The sequence below is a fragment of the Blastocystis hominis genome (genome assembly GCF_000151665.1).
Source record: "Blastocystis hominis, Singapore isolate B (sub-type 7) whole genome shotgun sequence assembly, scaffold_1".
In the NCBI taxonomy this organism is placed as follows: domain Eukaryota; class Bigyra; order Opalinata; family Blastocystidae; genus Blastocystis; species Blastocystis hominis.
Window position 1 is genome coordinate 687542 of NW_013171816.1, and position 15371 is coordinate 702912.

The 15371-nt window shown below is 46.1% G+C and overlaps 7 protein-coding genes; 2 read left to right on the forward strand and 5 right to left on the reverse strand.

Moving 5' to 3' along the window:
- Positions 1–16: 16 nt before the first annotated feature.
- GSBLH_T00006140001 (uncharacterized protein) lies at positions 17–1815 on the forward strand (the record flags this gene model as incomplete). Its single annotated transcript, XM_013039123.1, has 6 exons — positions 17–110; positions 149–607; positions 640–908; positions 963–1400; positions 1430–1557; positions 1590–1815. 6 exons carry the CDS (start codon positions 17–19, stop codon positions 1813–1815), a joined length of 1614 nt encoding a protein of 537 aa, XP_012894577.1.
- A 243-nt stretch (positions 1816–2058) lies between these two features.
- On the reverse strand, positions 2059–3043 carry GSBLH_T00006141001 (uncharacterized protein; the record flags this gene model as incomplete). Its single annotated transcript, XM_013039124.1, has 5 exons — positions 2059–2282; positions 2312–2588; positions 2667–2702; positions 2724–2899; positions 2935–3043. The coding sequence occupies 5 exons, from the start codon at positions 3041–3043 to the stop codon at positions 2059–2061; spliced, it is 822 nt and encodes a 273-aa protein (XP_012894578.1).
- Positions 3044–3119: 76 nt separating this feature from the next.
- On the reverse strand, positions 3120–5211 carry GSBLH_T00000847001 (uncharacterized protein; the record flags this gene model as incomplete). XM_013039125.1 has 11 exons in its annotated part: positions 4982–5211; positions 4752–4950; positions 4630–4719; positions 4423–4600; positions 4304–4387; positions 4180–4273; positions 3824–4145; positions 3694–3790; positions 3574–3661; positions 3253–3543; positions 3120–3219 (listed from the first exon to the last, which is right to left on the reverse strand). Exons 1-11 carry the CDS (start codon positions 5179–5181, stop codon positions 3120–3122), a joined length of 1743 nt encoding a protein of 580 aa, XP_012894579.1. The 5' UTR covers positions 5182–5211.
- A 422-nt stretch (positions 5212–5633) lies between these two features.
- Positions 5634–7503, reverse strand: GSBLH_T00000848001 (uncharacterized protein; the record flags this gene model as incomplete). XM_013039126.1 has 12 exons in its annotated part: positions 5634–5816; positions 5850–5967; positions 5998–6232; positions 6262–6336; positions 6366–6415; positions 6447–6521; positions 6550–6642; positions 6676–6755; positions 6784–6872; positions 6905–6977; positions 7009–7103; positions 7136–7503. The coding sequence occupies 12 exons, from the start codon at positions 7501–7503 to the stop codon at positions 5644–5646; spliced, it is 1524 nt and encodes a 507-aa protein (XP_012894580.1). The 3' UTR covers positions 5634–5643.
- A 100-nt stretch (positions 7504–7603) lies between these two features.
- On the reverse strand, positions 7604–8786 carry GSBLH_T00000849001 (uncharacterized protein; the record flags this gene model as incomplete). The annotated part of the gene is made up of 2 exons (XM_013039127.1): positions 7604–7775; positions 7933–8786. The coding sequence occupies 2 exons, from the start codon at positions 8784–8786 to the stop codon at positions 7604–7606; spliced, it is 1026 nt and encodes a 341-aa protein (XP_012894581.1).
- A 486-nt stretch (positions 8787–9272) lies between these two features.
- GSBLH_T00000850001 (uncharacterized protein) lies at positions 9273–10256 on the reverse strand (the record flags this gene model as incomplete). The annotated part of the gene is made up of 1 exon (XM_013039128.1): positions 9273–10256. The coding sequence occupies one exon, from the start codon at positions 10254–10256 to the stop codon at positions 9273–9275; it is 984 nt and encodes a 327-aa protein (XP_012894582.1).
- Positions 10257–12755: 2499 nt separating this feature from the next.
- GSBLH_T00000851001 (uncharacterized protein) lies at positions 12756–13489 on the forward strand. XM_013039129.1 has 6 exons: positions 12756–12816; positions 12851–12911; positions 12943–13007; positions 13038–13175; positions 13204–13399; positions 13433–13489. Exons 3-6 carry the CDS (start codon positions 12954–12956, stop codon positions 13459–13461), a joined length of 417 nt encoding a protein of 138 aa, XP_012894583.1. The 5' UTR covers positions 12756–12816; positions 12851–12911; positions 12943–12953; the 3' UTR covers positions 13462–13489.
- Positions 13490–15371: the final 1882 nt, after the last annotated feature.

Sequence of the window (15371 nt, forward strand, 5' to 3'; positions counted from 1 at the left end):
TGGCTTTTGGTTTGTGATGATTTGTAACCTAGCTCTTCATTCCCAATACACGTATTCTATCAACTACAACACAGAGAGCAGGTACTCCCTCTCCCTTGGCAGCTTGGAGCGTACTCTGTGAGTGTAGCTTCTTTTTATTAAACTTTAGCTTTTCTGCTCGAGAAGCGAACATCGTTTCAAACACCGACTACGCATGGAGATATTCCGACTACGTCCCTCTCCCTCCCAACCCCATGTTCTACCAGATCAATCTCCCCACCTACATGGAAGAAGAATGTGAACAATTTCTTCCCTTTCAACTCACCCGCAGACTCCACTCCCTACGAGACCGTCATTAATCGACTCGAAACCATTCAACTACTCGGAGTCAACGTTATCGAACTGCACGCTCTGGAGCAATCCAGTTGCGATGCAGAGTACGATATCTGCTGGGTGGAGCCATCGTATTCTCCGGGCTTGCTTCGTCCCACGATTGGTACTCCGATTCAACTGAAAGAACTGATCGACTCGATTCACGTACTGAATATGAGCGTGGTGCTGGATCTGAATTGGGAGTTTTTCAATATCAACTCGCCCATCTATCATTATCACCAGTTTTACACGCTGTGTAGACATTGAATCGCAACGAATGACCAGCAGACACAACGGAGTTAGCAGGCGATCCGGTCTACAGCGATGTGTTTCGCGATTCGTCGACGTGTGGCGCGAAGTGTTCTTTGAACATCGCCGAAAACGAATTCGTTCTGCTTCTCCTTCGCTCCGTTCTCCATCGCTATCGCGAGGAATTCCACATCGACGGGATCCGATGGATCACAAACGACTGCGATTCCTATGTTGGCGGATCCTGCAATAGCGGTGAGGAACACGGCGACAAATTCGAGTTCGCGATCCGGAGTTTTTGGGAAGACGTGCGAAGCGAAGGGTTCTCGATTGTACAGGAGAGCAGGCCGATTGAAGCGTAGATCCGAGACACGCAGTCGATCGTTCCGAACTACGATTTCTTCATTGACGAGTCGCTTTGTCCGCTGATTCAAGGCGTGTCTGCGAGCACGGGGATCAGCTATTCGCTCTTGAAGAACTTCATTCAAACCATAAACTCATCGGATCCGGAGGTTCTATTCTCGCTCGAGTGCTTCCGAACTCTCAATAGCCGCTTGCTGATCCGAACGAACTACAACATCGCGTCGATTCTCCTCTCGTTGTTCTATTTGCTCCCTCGAAACATTCACTTCTTTATGGGCACTCCCTTCCTAAGCGATATTTCCTTCACGAAGAATCCCCAAACGCTGGATATCAGCGAAGTGGGAGTGTACGTCGACGGATCCTGGCAGAATCCACACAAGAAGTTCTTGAAAATCTTGCTGTCTGTCGATCTGAACAAGATTCGCGAGCAATATTTGGTAGGTCGCGAGGGTTGTGTGAGAACGAGATGGACGCGTTCGACGGTGTTTTCATCGAGTATGACAACAACAACGACAAAATGATTCTTCGTGTGGGAACGGAGCCCGATCCATTGCTGATCGTGATTAACTATGGAACGACCCACTACACCGAAACGTATTTCATGCGATTATCGGTTTGAATCGCAGGCCTTTCACCGCTGCTATTTATTCGACCCTTCCATTCAATCGGCAGGGAACCTGGAATCTTCTCCTCTCTACTGCCAACAGAAACTACGATAGCGAAGCCATCACCGTCAACTCGCCAATGACAGGAAGCGCGTGTCAAGGGCAGGGAGGCCATACGATTCCGGGCTGTGTGTATTATTCGGTGCCGATGGCCAGGCAGTCGCTCTCTGTTTTTATTCACGAATAAATGTACACGCAATGTGTTGATTGTTTTTTAATTGTTTTTTAATTGTTTTGGGTGTTGTTACTCATAGGAAAGGAAGGATCACACTGTTCTTTTGAATTGTTTGCTTCGTCACTCAGTTTCACATGTTTGCTAATTACTTCTCAGTTTTGCTTGTTTTGTTCATCCTGCTCTTGTTTGATAGGATACACACAACATGGATTTCACTCCACATGGATCGAACAAACACAATGTAGAATACACTGTCTATAAGTCTAGTTCGAATTCACTTTCAATATCGTCCATATCAACAAGCCCACGATCATAAAGACCATGATTCTCCAAATACTTCACCATATTGTCGTATAAAGTATCGGCATCGTAATAATAATAATGGTACATTGGAGAAAAACCAGCATTATTAATCTCATAATCGATACTGCCATTTGGATTGAGAAAGAACACTCGGGGGTAGTACTTCCCACGACCATCTATTTCGAATGCGTAGAAGATACAATACCTGGAAGCCACTTTTCATCCTCAGGCTCTTCCTCATCCGCTGCTAGAATCATCACAAATCGTCTAGAAAACTCAATCAGCTTCTCGTCCGAAGCTATTCTCTTTCCTAAACTACGGCAAGCACCACACCAGTTCTTGTAGACAATAACTATCCCAGGCTTCTGTGTTTTACTAATCTCATCCATGCCTTCACTAAACGAAAGCCAATTATAGCGGTTTCCAAAGAATCCTCCATCTACAGCTTCGACAGCTGTATAGAGGAATAAGATGCTTATCGTCTATAGATAATTTAAAGAGAGAAAAATTGACAAATGATAGAGATGAGAAAAGCATATTTTGGAAATGTGTATGCAAACAAATAGGATTAAAAATATTAGAATAAATAAGCGCGTCTACAGTTACTTGGCAGTTACCTCAACTCCCTTCTTCACAACGGTTTTCATTGTTCTTCTGTCGATCATAAAGATGCCCCACAGAATAGACCAGATCCATCCAATAATAATAACCGATAAAAGGAGCTGTAGAACTCCAAAAAGATAGGTAAGACCGTTGGAGTGGCACATTACTGCTCCAATCAAGGTTCCAATTCCTAAGGGTTATTCTATAGATCCATAGTAATAATACCTGGAAGAATAATGTTTACTATACCCAAGATCCAATTCCAAGGACTGCTCAAATCGGGCACCGTGTCTATGACCTTCTTGGCCGTCTTCAGTTTGCCGTACCAACCCATAATAGAATAAAGTAATATAGAGTTTGGTTCAGTTTTTTTATTAAAGAGCCAGCCAATCATTTGTGGAACAAAGAAACTACGATTTCGAATTGGGCAAAAATGGTATCAGAATATAAGTATGCTTTCTATATTCCTCGTACTCTGGAAAAAACGACATTAAATATTTCTCCTCAAAACTAATCATCAGACCAGGATCATTAAAAACTTACGGTATTCGGAAATATAAAAGTCCCCAGTTGACTAGAGCTGATATTACAACGCAAAGTGGATTGCAAAGGATCATTTCGCGTCCTACACAATAATAGAACCAGCCTGTATAAGAAGGATGTCGGAGCAATGCGTAAATCCCCGAGGTAACCAATTCATGGGAATTTACGTGCTCCGTACGAATTAAATGAGTGAAGTTCGTTCCCATTTGGACTTCTGCAGCAGCTCGTAAAGCAATCCCCAAAACTGTTAAAAATAACCCTAACAGAATAACGATTTGATTTTGCTTCCACCTACGAGTTATTTAGGAAGACAAAACTCACAGAGGGAAGAAATAATACTCAATTAAGAATTCCATAATACCGCCTGTAGTCGTCATAACATAGTAAACACTTTGGTTTACTAAAAAGGCTACGGACTCATTCTAACAAGAAAACAGGGACAATCAAAGCATAAATCATTTGGACGATAAATCGCAGTTAAAAAGAACTCAAGTAAGTGAAAACCACTACCAACGATACAATATATACACCAGTTCAGCTATAGGTAATAAACACGATGCAACATAATTACGGGAAGTAGAAGCTCCATTCCAATCACATAACAACGAACACAGTACAGATTGTAACCCAGGATTCCCCCGAGAATAAGACCACATAATATAACTCTTACCCAATCGTTTCTACTATATGGCTTCTTATCCTCTCCCATTTTATAAAAAAACTCCTCCTCGTACAGAATTAAACAAACAAGCCACAAAATAACTAAAGCAACATTACATACTCGCAATTGTGCTGGGAGTAAGCTGATTGCACAACTCCTCATCGACAATCGACAGATCGCGGAGAACAAACGAATTTGTTGGCAAAATCCCATATCTCTTAAACAACTGCAGCTGCAGCGAGTTTCTGTCTTCGTACAGCAAGTACAGATACATCGCGGAGCTCAGCACACAGACGTACTCCGACAACCCTCTCCAAAAATGCATCACTCGGCAACGAGGATAGTTTCGAATGATTGTCCCTACGGCTTACACCCTGGACACTGCGCTACAGCCGTCGTTGTACCTATCTTGGTAGAAAAAACACTGCTCTTCGGAGGTGAGCTGGAAGCATTCCTCCATGCTCATTACCACGGCTATGGGTCACAGAGGAATGGAATTGAATGGGTACATTTGCAATCTTCGATCCGGCCAAGCAACGTAAAAAGAATGATGCCCCCGAGAGAGCAAAAGAGAAGCATGAATTTGAAAAAAATCTTGCGACCATCCTTCTGGTTCCCATATCGGATCATTTCATAAAAATTAAACATATATTGGAGGTTTAGCGGACAAGCAAACAACACTACACACTACGATTAACAATCTCACATGAACAAACCATCTCATGAGTCAGGGGATAGTTCCCCATGTCAAAAAATGCGACTCCATGCATACCAATTGCAGCAATGATAGAGAAAACCAGCTGGAACTACAAACTCCATCAAATCAGACTCTACTTACCTTTTGAGAAAGTAGATAACGACGCTTTCGTTTTGGTTCCGTCACCGTCATCCCGAATAAAGTGAAGACACGATAATAATCAAAAGCAAATATTATCCACGGAATCCACCCAATGCCTGTACCTACTAAGAAAGAGAGCCACCCGAAACCGCTTCGAGCAACCTCTGACAAGTATGGATACTTGCAACCTCCTTCAAATCTAAAATTGAGAAGACCAATTCGTTCTTTACTCATTCAACACTGTAACGATCACAGCTGCAAACAATGCACCAAAGGAAGCTCCATAGTAAGCAATAATCGACCCATATGCCTCACAATATTTATACAGTCTTGTTAGCTTCATTCGAATCCACGAGCACCTTCTTATATTAGACATATCTACTTTAGTATTTTCGTTGCAATTTTCTTTTTCGTTTCTCTGATATGCCATTTCTACGGCAATATTCGACTCCCACAACTGAAGTGAAGTTGCCTTTAGTGAGTGAGCAGAAAGTTCAGGAATAGTGCAATTCCGAAAATCGTGTATTTGGATCTTGGGAATGAGAGTTGCAGATTAAAGCTACAATAATCAATATGGGTACAATCCCAATAAATAATATTGTAGAATGGTTTTTCTTGCGAAAGAGGAGTGTGTTGATCATGTGGCACAATAACCGAGCCAAACGTCAGCGTACTGCGGATAAGGATAAGGATAGTACTCGATATTTATCAGAATTATAAGCGAGATTTTATTGTGGAAATAACACATTCGCTTGGATGAGGTGAACTAAGTGCCCGAATTATATATATATATATATATATATATATCATTCATCATCATGATATTCACACAAATGACTCCAATACACTCCCTCTTTCCTTCCTTCCTTCAACAAACACCCCATAAAAGACATCAGGATTCCCACAACTCTTTCATTTCGGGGTAGTTCTCTACCCATTTCTGGTACGCCTTTCCGGGCGTGAAGTCCCACAGCCATCTTCGGTTGCACAGCAGGTTCCACACCAGTTCTCGGTAGTTTCCCTGCGTGTGCGCATACAAGTACTCTCTCTGGAACTCGTTCATCGCTGCCCGTCACTCCGCCTCCTCTCTCCTCCTACGCGAGATGATGTCGTTCTTCTCGAACATGTCCACGAACGCGTCGAACACCTCGAAGCTGCACTTCCCCACCGTCAGGTTGTGCTTCTGTCCCAGCTGGACCACATCTTCGAACTTGATCTGTCGCTCATTAGCTCCGCCCTTCCCTACGAAGTGGTCGTATCGGTTCTCCACCGCTCCGATCACCACGCCGTTCCGCAGCGTGTTCTGGAATGCGATGTGCGGCGTGGGGGGCATGGGGGTCTCGGGCTGGAGGGGCGGGACTTCGCGATGGAGCTGCGCGGCGCGCTGCTGCGGGAAGTCGTCCAAGGCGCGCTCCTGCATCCAGTCCGCCTCGTCGAACACGCGGAACAGCGAGGGCAGGTAGAGCTTCCGCGCGTGGATGCTACGGTGGAGGGAGGGCGCGCGCACTACGGCCGGTTCTGGTACTCGAAGAGCGAGTAGTCGTGCAGCGCGTTGTAGTCGTCGATCGCGATCAGCACCGGGTATCTGCGTCCCACGCGCCCGCTGCGCCCTACTCCGTGCACTCCTCCAGTTCCCGCTTCACGTACGCCGCCACTTCGTACGACTAGCTTCGCACATTCACACGAATTTCCTACGTCACGCGCGCTGTTCACGCCGTACAGAACCAGCTGGTCCACCGTCAGCCGGCTCGCCGCGCCCGAGTCGATCGCCTACGTCCCACGCGCTCCGCGTCCCTACCGCGCCGAACTGCGACTTCGCCCAGAACAGGGAGCGGTCGAAGTGCCCCTTCACGCGCACGTTCCGCAGCAGATGGCCGCTCGTGATGTGCAGCTAGTCGTCGCCTCCTCCACACAGCGCCCCTACGTCCAGCAGAAGCTTCTGACAGTGCTCCGGCTGCGCGAAAAAACCGCCCGAGCGACGCGTCATCGGAATCACCTGGTAGCCTGCCTCGCACACACACCCGGATGCTACCTCGATGGGTCCACACGCGCGCAGAGGGAATGAACCACGTGATCCAGTTGTTACGACGACACTCGTAATACACGCTGCGAAGAACCATCCTGCAATCGAGCCACTCACCACGCACAAGTACGATTTGCCACTACCCCGAGGACCCGTGAGGCACAAGAACGGATAAAAGTCGATGCTTTCTCCCGCCTGGAACGCTACCTATCACCCCGCGCCTCCCATACTCACCATTCAGCTTGGATATGATCCGCAGAGCTTCTTTGCGAATTTGCATTGTGTTCATAAGCGTCAGTTCTCTCTGCTTCTCAAAACCACAGTAGAAACTAGGACTCACCTCACTAATCACACCCTATACTCATGAGGAAAGTAGTGCTTAAATTCCTCGTCGTCAAAATAGACAATGTCGCCCTCTTTCTTCTTACTCAAGTCAACACGCTTTTCTCTAGGCACATTTTTCAGATAATCTCGATTTCGAATTCCTTCCTTATAATCATCCTGAATAAACGGGAATTCAGGGAAATCGGGCAACTCTACACCTTTCTTTGTGGATTGTTTTTCATTCGCATTGGGAGTTGCTGTCTCGACAGGTTCTCCTTGTTTCGCCGCAGAATCGCTGTTGGCAGCCGATTCGCTCTGAGTTGCAAAGCACCGAACGGTACGATAGAGTGCAACTCTCCTCGCGGAAGAGATTGCGATGCGGTTCCTCAAAGCAATCGAGAGCATTGGAGAGAGAATAAAAAGAAATCGATCAAAATCTCCCCATTTCTCTTTTTTCCATATTTATCGAAAATCAACAAAAATATCATAATCATCACTATTATTACTATAACAAACAACCCTGAGTAGAATACAAACTACACATGCAATTGAGAAGCTTAGAAGCACTTTCTGTGGACAATGGTAGGACCAGCCTCGTCGTACTCAGACTTGGCAATCCACATGTTGTGGAAGGAAGACAGGCAAGCCAGCAGCGATCCTCCGACCCACACCATGTACTTACGCTCAGGAGAAGCCAGCACCTTCACCTTGATGCTAGGAGGAGCCAGAGCCAGCAGCTCCTTCTGCATACGCTCACCAATTCCAGGGAACATGGTGGAACCTCCAGAGAGGACCACGTTGCTGTAGAGCTCCTTACGGATATCCACATCGCACTTCATGATGGTCGAGTAGGTGGCATCGTGCACACCTCCGTGACGAAGCTCCTTACCCAGCATAGCAGGGTTGAACAGAGCCTCGGGCACACGGAAACGCTCGTTTCCAATGGTCACGATGTTTCCATCGGGCATCTCGTACGACTTCTCCACCACCGAAGACTCCTCGGCAAGCTTCATCTCCTTGTCGAAGTCCAGAGCCACGTAGCACAGCTTCTCCTTCATGTCGCGCACAATTTCACGCTCAGCAGTAGAAACCAGACTGTATCCACGCTCAGACAAGATAGTCTGCATGTACTCGGTCAGATCACGACCAGCCAGATCCAGACGCAAAATGCAGTGAGGCAGCGAATAACCCTCGTAAATGGGGACAGTGTGCGAGACACCGTCACCGGAATCCATCACGCAACCAGTGGTACGACCCGAAGCGTACAGAGACAGCACAGCCTGAATCTGGACGTACATGGCAGGCACGTTGAACGTCTCGAACATAATCTGAGTCATACGCTCTCTGTTCGCCTTAGGATTCAAAGGAGCCTCGGTCAGAAGCACAGGATGCTCCTCAGGAGCGACACGCAGCTCATTGTAGAAGGTGTGGTGCCAGATCTTCTCCATATCATCCCAGTTAGTCACAATTCCGTGCTCAATGGGGTACTTCAGATTCAGCACTCCTCTCTTCGACTCAGCTTCGTCTCCAACGAAGTGATCCTTGTTCTCCATACCCACCATGTACACAGGATGCTTGGGACGTCCCACAATCGAAGGGAACACAGCGCGAGGAGCATCATCTCCAGCAAATCCAGCCTTACACATACCGGAACCGTTATCAATCACAATAGACTGCACTTCAGCCATTCTCGAGGTTTACTTGTATTAAAATTAATATGACTTACACTTTGATATCCCGTACCGTTAATTGTACAGTGGTTCAATTCGCTTGATTATCAAGCTTGCTCCAGTAACTCGTTTTTTATCGTTTTTATCAAGAATCTAGTCCCGATTCTAGCACATTTTAGACGATCCTGCAAAGATTGCCAGCTTGAAGGAATGGGGATTAGGTGTATCGTAATTTAGACTGAGTGTTAACAAACTTTGGAAAATTATTTAGATATTTACAACCTGGACAAGAGGAGAAGTAAAGTTGACGCTTTCTCCGTTGGAAGTTGCCGTCACTCTCGCATAGACCATCGCGTTCGGAGTATAGGTGTACGCTACGTGAAATACCAACAGTATCTGTACGATCCACGGTCACGTTTGCAGGCAGGGAGCTCGCTGATCCCAGAAGCGTTCCCGAGCTGCTGTAGAAGGATACGCTACGAGTAACCATCGTTTTACCTCGAATTACTTGTCAACCGTGAAGTTTTCCACAGGTTGTGCTAACGCGCCGGTGAGTTGTAGCCGCGAGTTCGTAGAGTCATAAATGGCCGTGATATAGAATCCGTTGAAAGCCTGAATCTCGGTCAGAACAGAATCATAGGAAAGTGGCAGCTCTGGGGTCGGTCCCGTGGGTCCGGTGGGACCAGTGGGTCCCGTAGGTCCCGTAGGGCCCGTCGCTCCGGTCGCTCCGGTTGCTCCCGTCGCACCCGTAATTCCAGTTATTCCAGTCACGCCTCGAATACCCGTGGCGCCCGCAGGTCCCGTGGCGCCTGTCTCTCCGGTGGGTCCCGTGGGTCCCGTGGGACCGGTGGGACCGGTAGCGCCTTGAGCTCCCTGTGGACCCGTTTCTCCGGTCAGTCCGGTGGCTCCCTGCGGTCCCGTCACGCCGGGCACTCCCGTCACGCCCTGCGGACCTTGTGCGCCCTGCGGACCGCGAGGACCTTGATCTCCTTGTCTTCCCTGCGGACCGGTAGGACCCGTCGGACCCGTCGGACCGTCCACGCCGACCGCTCCCTCCACGCCCATAGCGCCTCGCTTGCCTTGTCTTCCCTGCGGACCGGTGGCGCCGGTGGGACCCGTTGGACCCGTCGGTCCCGTGATTCCGGGCGCTCCGGAAGGTCCTGCCATTCCGGTGTCTCCACGAAGTCCTTGCGGTCCAGTGGGACCCGTGGGACCGGTGGGGCCGGTGGGACAGTTGATGCAGGGAGTGGGTCGCGCGGGACATTTGCCAGGATCGACGATCTCGCCCATGTAGCATTGCTTGGAAGGAGGAACGGGGTAGGGTCCTTTGCGGATTCCCTCGTCGCAGGTGATGAAGTAGTCCGTGCATTCGTCCAGAACGGTGTTGCCATCGGCATCCGTGCACACCAATTCGCAGAAGGTGCAGGAATCATCGGGACCCACGGCGCAGGCAGTGGCCTCCACGATCGAATTATCCAGACAGTACATGCCATTCCCGACAGGGAGAGGCGACGAAACCTGTCCGTGGTTGCAGTAGGTGTAGTACAGCGTGCAGACGCCCGCGCGTTCGTTTCCGTCCTGGTTGGTGCAGCGAATCCCGGTCCAGAAGCAGTCGTAGGGAATCGGCTCGCAGTCGTCCGGCGAATTGATGAGCTTTCCATTGGAGCACGACTTCCCAGAGGGAACTGCGATCACGGAGGAGAGATATCCGTTCGTGCAGGTGTGGTAATACTTGGTCTCGCCGCTCTGATCCTGTCCTGCAGCGTTCGTACACGAGATTCCCGAGAACGAGCATTCATCTCCCTGCCCAGAAGGCTTGTCAGTGGGCTCAGAAGGCTTGTCAGTGGGTCCAGAAGGCTTGTCAGTGGGCTTCGAAGGATCCGACGTCGTGACAGAAGAACACTTGTCGGAATGGACCAACGCACCATTGAGACACATTGTACCCGGCGACACAAACATGGGCTGCGACCAGTAGCCATTTCCGCACAAAGCATAGAATTCGGAGCACGATCCAGTCACAGCATCACCGTTCGACGTCTGACATTCGATCAGACGGGAGCCATCACAGATTCGAGGGGAAATCGTAGAGAGCCCGGTGCGAGTGATGATTCCCTGGGAACACACCATTCCTTCAGGAACAGGGAGGATCGCGGAGAGCTTTCCGTCCACGCATGTTCGGTAGTAGGTCGCGTCGCCCTTCTGTGCTTGGCCAGCGCTATTCACACACAAGTAGTCAGTGAAGGAACACTCGTCAACTGGTCCAGGGGCACTCGTAATCACCGAATTACACGTATCGGAGTGCACAAGAACACCCCGGAGGCACATTGTACCAGGAGACACAGGCATAGGGTCCGACCACACTCCATTACCACAAAGAGCATAGTACCCGGAACAAGCATTATTATCTACAGCGTTTCCGCTGGCCGTTTGACACTCTACAAGTTGACTACCATCACAACTTCCTAGAAATGAAGAAGCACACAGTATTCATACTATTCGCGATTGCGATAGTAGCGAGCAATACAAAAGCTACAAATCCTTTCATCAGAATCTGGAAACTAGAGAGCAGCTTGTCATCTGCTTCGCTTCGTCTAATTTCAACATCAAGTTGATATAGTTGTATAGATAGATAGACTGGTAGATTGATGACCGAGATATTTACGCAACTATCACTTGTGATTCAAATAAAACACAAATATAGCGATACACATGAATTAGATATATCGTATGATTACAGGGAGGTGCGTACTGGTATTCATCAACAATATTGGCGGTAAATCTTTCACCAACGCTCGTAATTGGTTTATGTACTAAGCAGCTCTGTATGATTTCTATTGGGGAAGTGTAACTTTATCAAAATATCATGTTTCATTATATGAACAGCTGCTAAAATAGTATATCTCACTCCATTCACTCTGTATGGTATCTAGTCTATTCTCATATTATGAATATCATCAACATATTTGCGATTGCTCAAAAATGTGGGATATAATCCATAATATGCAAATAAACAGCAGTTTTGAAAAGTCAATTAGATGTTTTTAGCATAGGTTTCATTATTTGAAATGCAATAATAGATGTGCTATATAATACAGTTCAGGGTAATAAGCGCAATAAGAGGCAAATGATAAAGATACTTGAATGCTTTGATAATATATGATGAGCATGCGTTTATCACAGTTTTCTTTCAGTTGGATAATATCATAAATCCGTAGAAGAGATATAATGGAATCAATAAAAGCATAAAGCATGGTTGTCATGCAGATGCTTAGTATTGTATTGATGTACAAAGAAATGCATATAACGGTATGCTCTCTTATATTGCTTTTAATCTTCCGCAGTCTAAGGATCCAATCTTCTTTACAACTATCAAACAGAAATAATTTTCAACAATATGGGTGATTCATCATAGTTTCTAGTCATTTGATGCCTTGTTTAAAAAATAAAAACAAGTGTTGAATGTGCTATTCTTGTTACTAATAATCATCAGTTTGCTTGATTTGTTTGTTCAGAATTCTTTGCCATCATTTCTGGGCTATTCAATGATGAACAATCCAATCATTTGGTTACTCTCTAAACTCATTACAACTTATATTTGCTTAGTTAGCATGCTTCAATCGCTATGTAATCGATGTCTAACATTGCAGTCAAGAATACTGAATAATTGAAAAACCAAACTGAGAAAATGGAGACTGGATTAGTATAATATCTACTATAATATGTTATATATGACAGCAAACGAGGTAATCAAGCATCCACGAGTAGCGAATCAATGGGAACTAGTACTGCGTGGTCATTCTATGATTGGAGAATAGACACTCATCATTTCCAGTACCACTACAATAGGCATATTGAACAGCTTTCGTAACCGAGACAATACTCTTAACTATATTCGAATTATATCATCTTCGATTCATTTTTAATAAGAACAAACAAGAATAGTGTGCACACAGCAACAAGTAAACTATTCTTTTTTACACTCTTATCCAGGAGTAGGTAGGAATAGCTAATAAATGCTGGGAGATCTATTGTGCCGTGTTTTTTGCAGGTATTATGGAATGGAAACGGCTATTTAACTTCAGAGCTTGTTTGGATGTCACAGAACCTGAAGTCACGGTTGAAGAATTGGGAGAAGATATTGAAGTGATATCTTTGGGCGAAACAATAAAACTAGCAGATCTCAAAATGTACCTGAAGTACTGCAAATCAAAAGCGCTATTTTGTTGCAAGGTGGAAATAGTAACACTGTGAATTAATTTGATAATCTAGATTTCTTCTTTTCTTACGATGATCTTCTGTCTGACGACTGAAAGACCTCTCGTCCTTATCAGCGGAGTACTTTACTTTCTGTTTAGCATATTTTTTTATTTCTGGACCAAAAGAAATCATAAGAAGATGATAAAGATGGTATGTCTTGTTTTTATATCATTATTAGTACTTACCCATCGCTTTTGTTGATTTATTATTGGGACTGACCACATTCTATTATTGGTTAGGTTTGCTGATGATTCGAATTCGATTTGGGGTCCTTATGTGCAATTTATTCGTGTTGGAGGCATTGATTTCTTCTTTCTTGAGTTGCTTCTTCATAGGAAGGATAGAGACGGTATATCATTACATTCCTGTTCAATGTTTCTCTTTTCATTGTATATCTTATTAGTTAGATCATGAGAGATTAAGCAGTGTATTTTAATTTGTATTTTGTAATGTTTGTGAGATGATTGTGTTTGTAGTATTACTTACGTTTTTTACATTTGTTTAGATCTAGCAGTTGATAAGTATCGCATGCTATCATCTCAAAACTAAAATCCTATTCCTACTGTATTAAAGCTTTGATCACTTTACTTTCCTTTACTCTTTCCTTGGATCTTAACGAAATTCTATTTCACAATCATCCTCATATTCGTCGTACTACTTTCATATGCTTCAAAATAGGAATCTTAGATTGTACTTTTACACCACTTCTCCAAGCATATCTCTAGACTCCATTATAGTACATTATTTCTCACTCTGTGCATATACTATTCACTCTGTTCAAAATATTGATTATTTCTAGAAACACATCTTTCAAACTTCCAGTGTTTTGCTCATTCGTGGGCCTGTATAATAGTATTGTATACTGTATGTATTGTTCTTCCGAATAATATCTGTAGAAGTGTCGAAGCGCTTGCTTTTTCTCTACAGACCAGTATCGATAATCTGCATTTAAAATGTTATCAGGATTTTATAATGATGAATCACTTCACGGTGATTATGATACTTTGTTCAATGGTGAGATGTTTTTATATCTTTTCAACTCAAAGAGCCTAGTATGGCAATTGATAAGGGAGATAAAAATCCGCAGCCATCTCAAAAGGAGGGAAAACCGAAGTCATTCATGTACTCTCTTGATGACGCAGACGCTGCAATTCGAAGAGAGGTAGAGCAAGAAACGAGAAACGGTCTTGGTTTGAACTTTCAACATCAGGCTGAAACTCCGAGTTATTTAGGATCTGATTTAAATTCTGGTGCGGGGACGATTAATTTACGATCGAGCAACTCATCTATGTTTACTCAAGCGGATTACAGTTCTGGAGTGTACAAGCCGTCCTATCCTTATCCATCTCCCACTTTCCATTCTGTTGACATCCCTCACATTAACGAGCTTGCTACTCCAGTCAAGGTGGTGAACGTAATCCATTCCCACACTCCCTCCGACAGTTCCACCCTTCCTCCGTTTTCGGAGCCCGGGATTCCTCCCATCCCTCCCTCACCCCAGCTGCGCAGCAGCATTCCTCTCGTCGTAAAACCGGATCCCAGCCCGGATCCTTTGCAGCGAACCTGGAAACCCGTCCAAACCGACACATTGCAGCGCTATTCCGACAAATCCCCGTCCGTTTCCGCAGACGACGACACGATAAACTCCGTGAAAATCACGCAGGCGATCAAACAAAACGAGCTCCTCAACTCGCTTCTCTCCCGAAATCAGGAGGCGCGGCCAGGCTCTTCTGTGGACTTTTCGAGTGTCAAACCGAAGCGACCTTCGCGGTTCGCGTCGCAGTTCGCTCGGTTTCTCCCGAAAGACGTTCCATCGAAGCAGCAAGCGAGCGATGGAACGGAGAAACGATCGTGGCTGCCCGGCTCGGAGGCGCATCGCGAGAGTTTGGATCGCGATGTGGAGATGGGATTTGAGATTCAAGCGCATGATATGCTGTATAACACATCGAATAGCCGAGCCGAGGAGGAGGGAATGAGCGATGATTTATCCTTCGGATTGCCTGTGGTGTATCGTCCCAACGCGATGCAGACGCTTACGACGCAGACGTCGATGCAGGAGCAGGAGAACGAACAGATTTCGCCGCAGGAAACGCCGCAGGAAACGCCGCAGGAAGCGAAGCCGCTGGATTTGCAGGGAGCGAGCGAAGAGAAGCTTGGAGAGGAAGGGAGAAGCAATGTGGAGACGACTGTGGAGCAGATGAATAAAAGTGGGGAGAATGGAGGTGGAAAGGAAGGAGAGGAGGGGCAGAGAGCGAAGGCAGAACGCGATCTGCAGCGCGGAGAGAGCGCTGGGAGCAATCAGCAGGTGGAGGATGGGCAGAATGGACTGCAGAAGGAGCCAAACGG

Excerpts from the sequence above, each read along its gene's own strand:
- GSBLH_T00000851001 (XM_013039129.1), top strand. The coding sequence starts at position 12,954 with ATGTACCTGAAGTACTGCAAATCAAAAGCGCTATTTTGTTGCAAGGTG. Across the intron at positions 13,008-13,037 it reads TTTGTTGCAAGGTGGAAATA|ATTTCTTCTTTTCTTACGAT; the intron begins GTAACACTGTGA and ends TTGATAATCTAG. Across the intron at positions 13,176-13,203 it reads ATAAGAAGATGATAAAGATG|TACTTACCCATCGCTTTTGT; the intron begins GTATGTCTTGTT and ends TATCATTATTAG.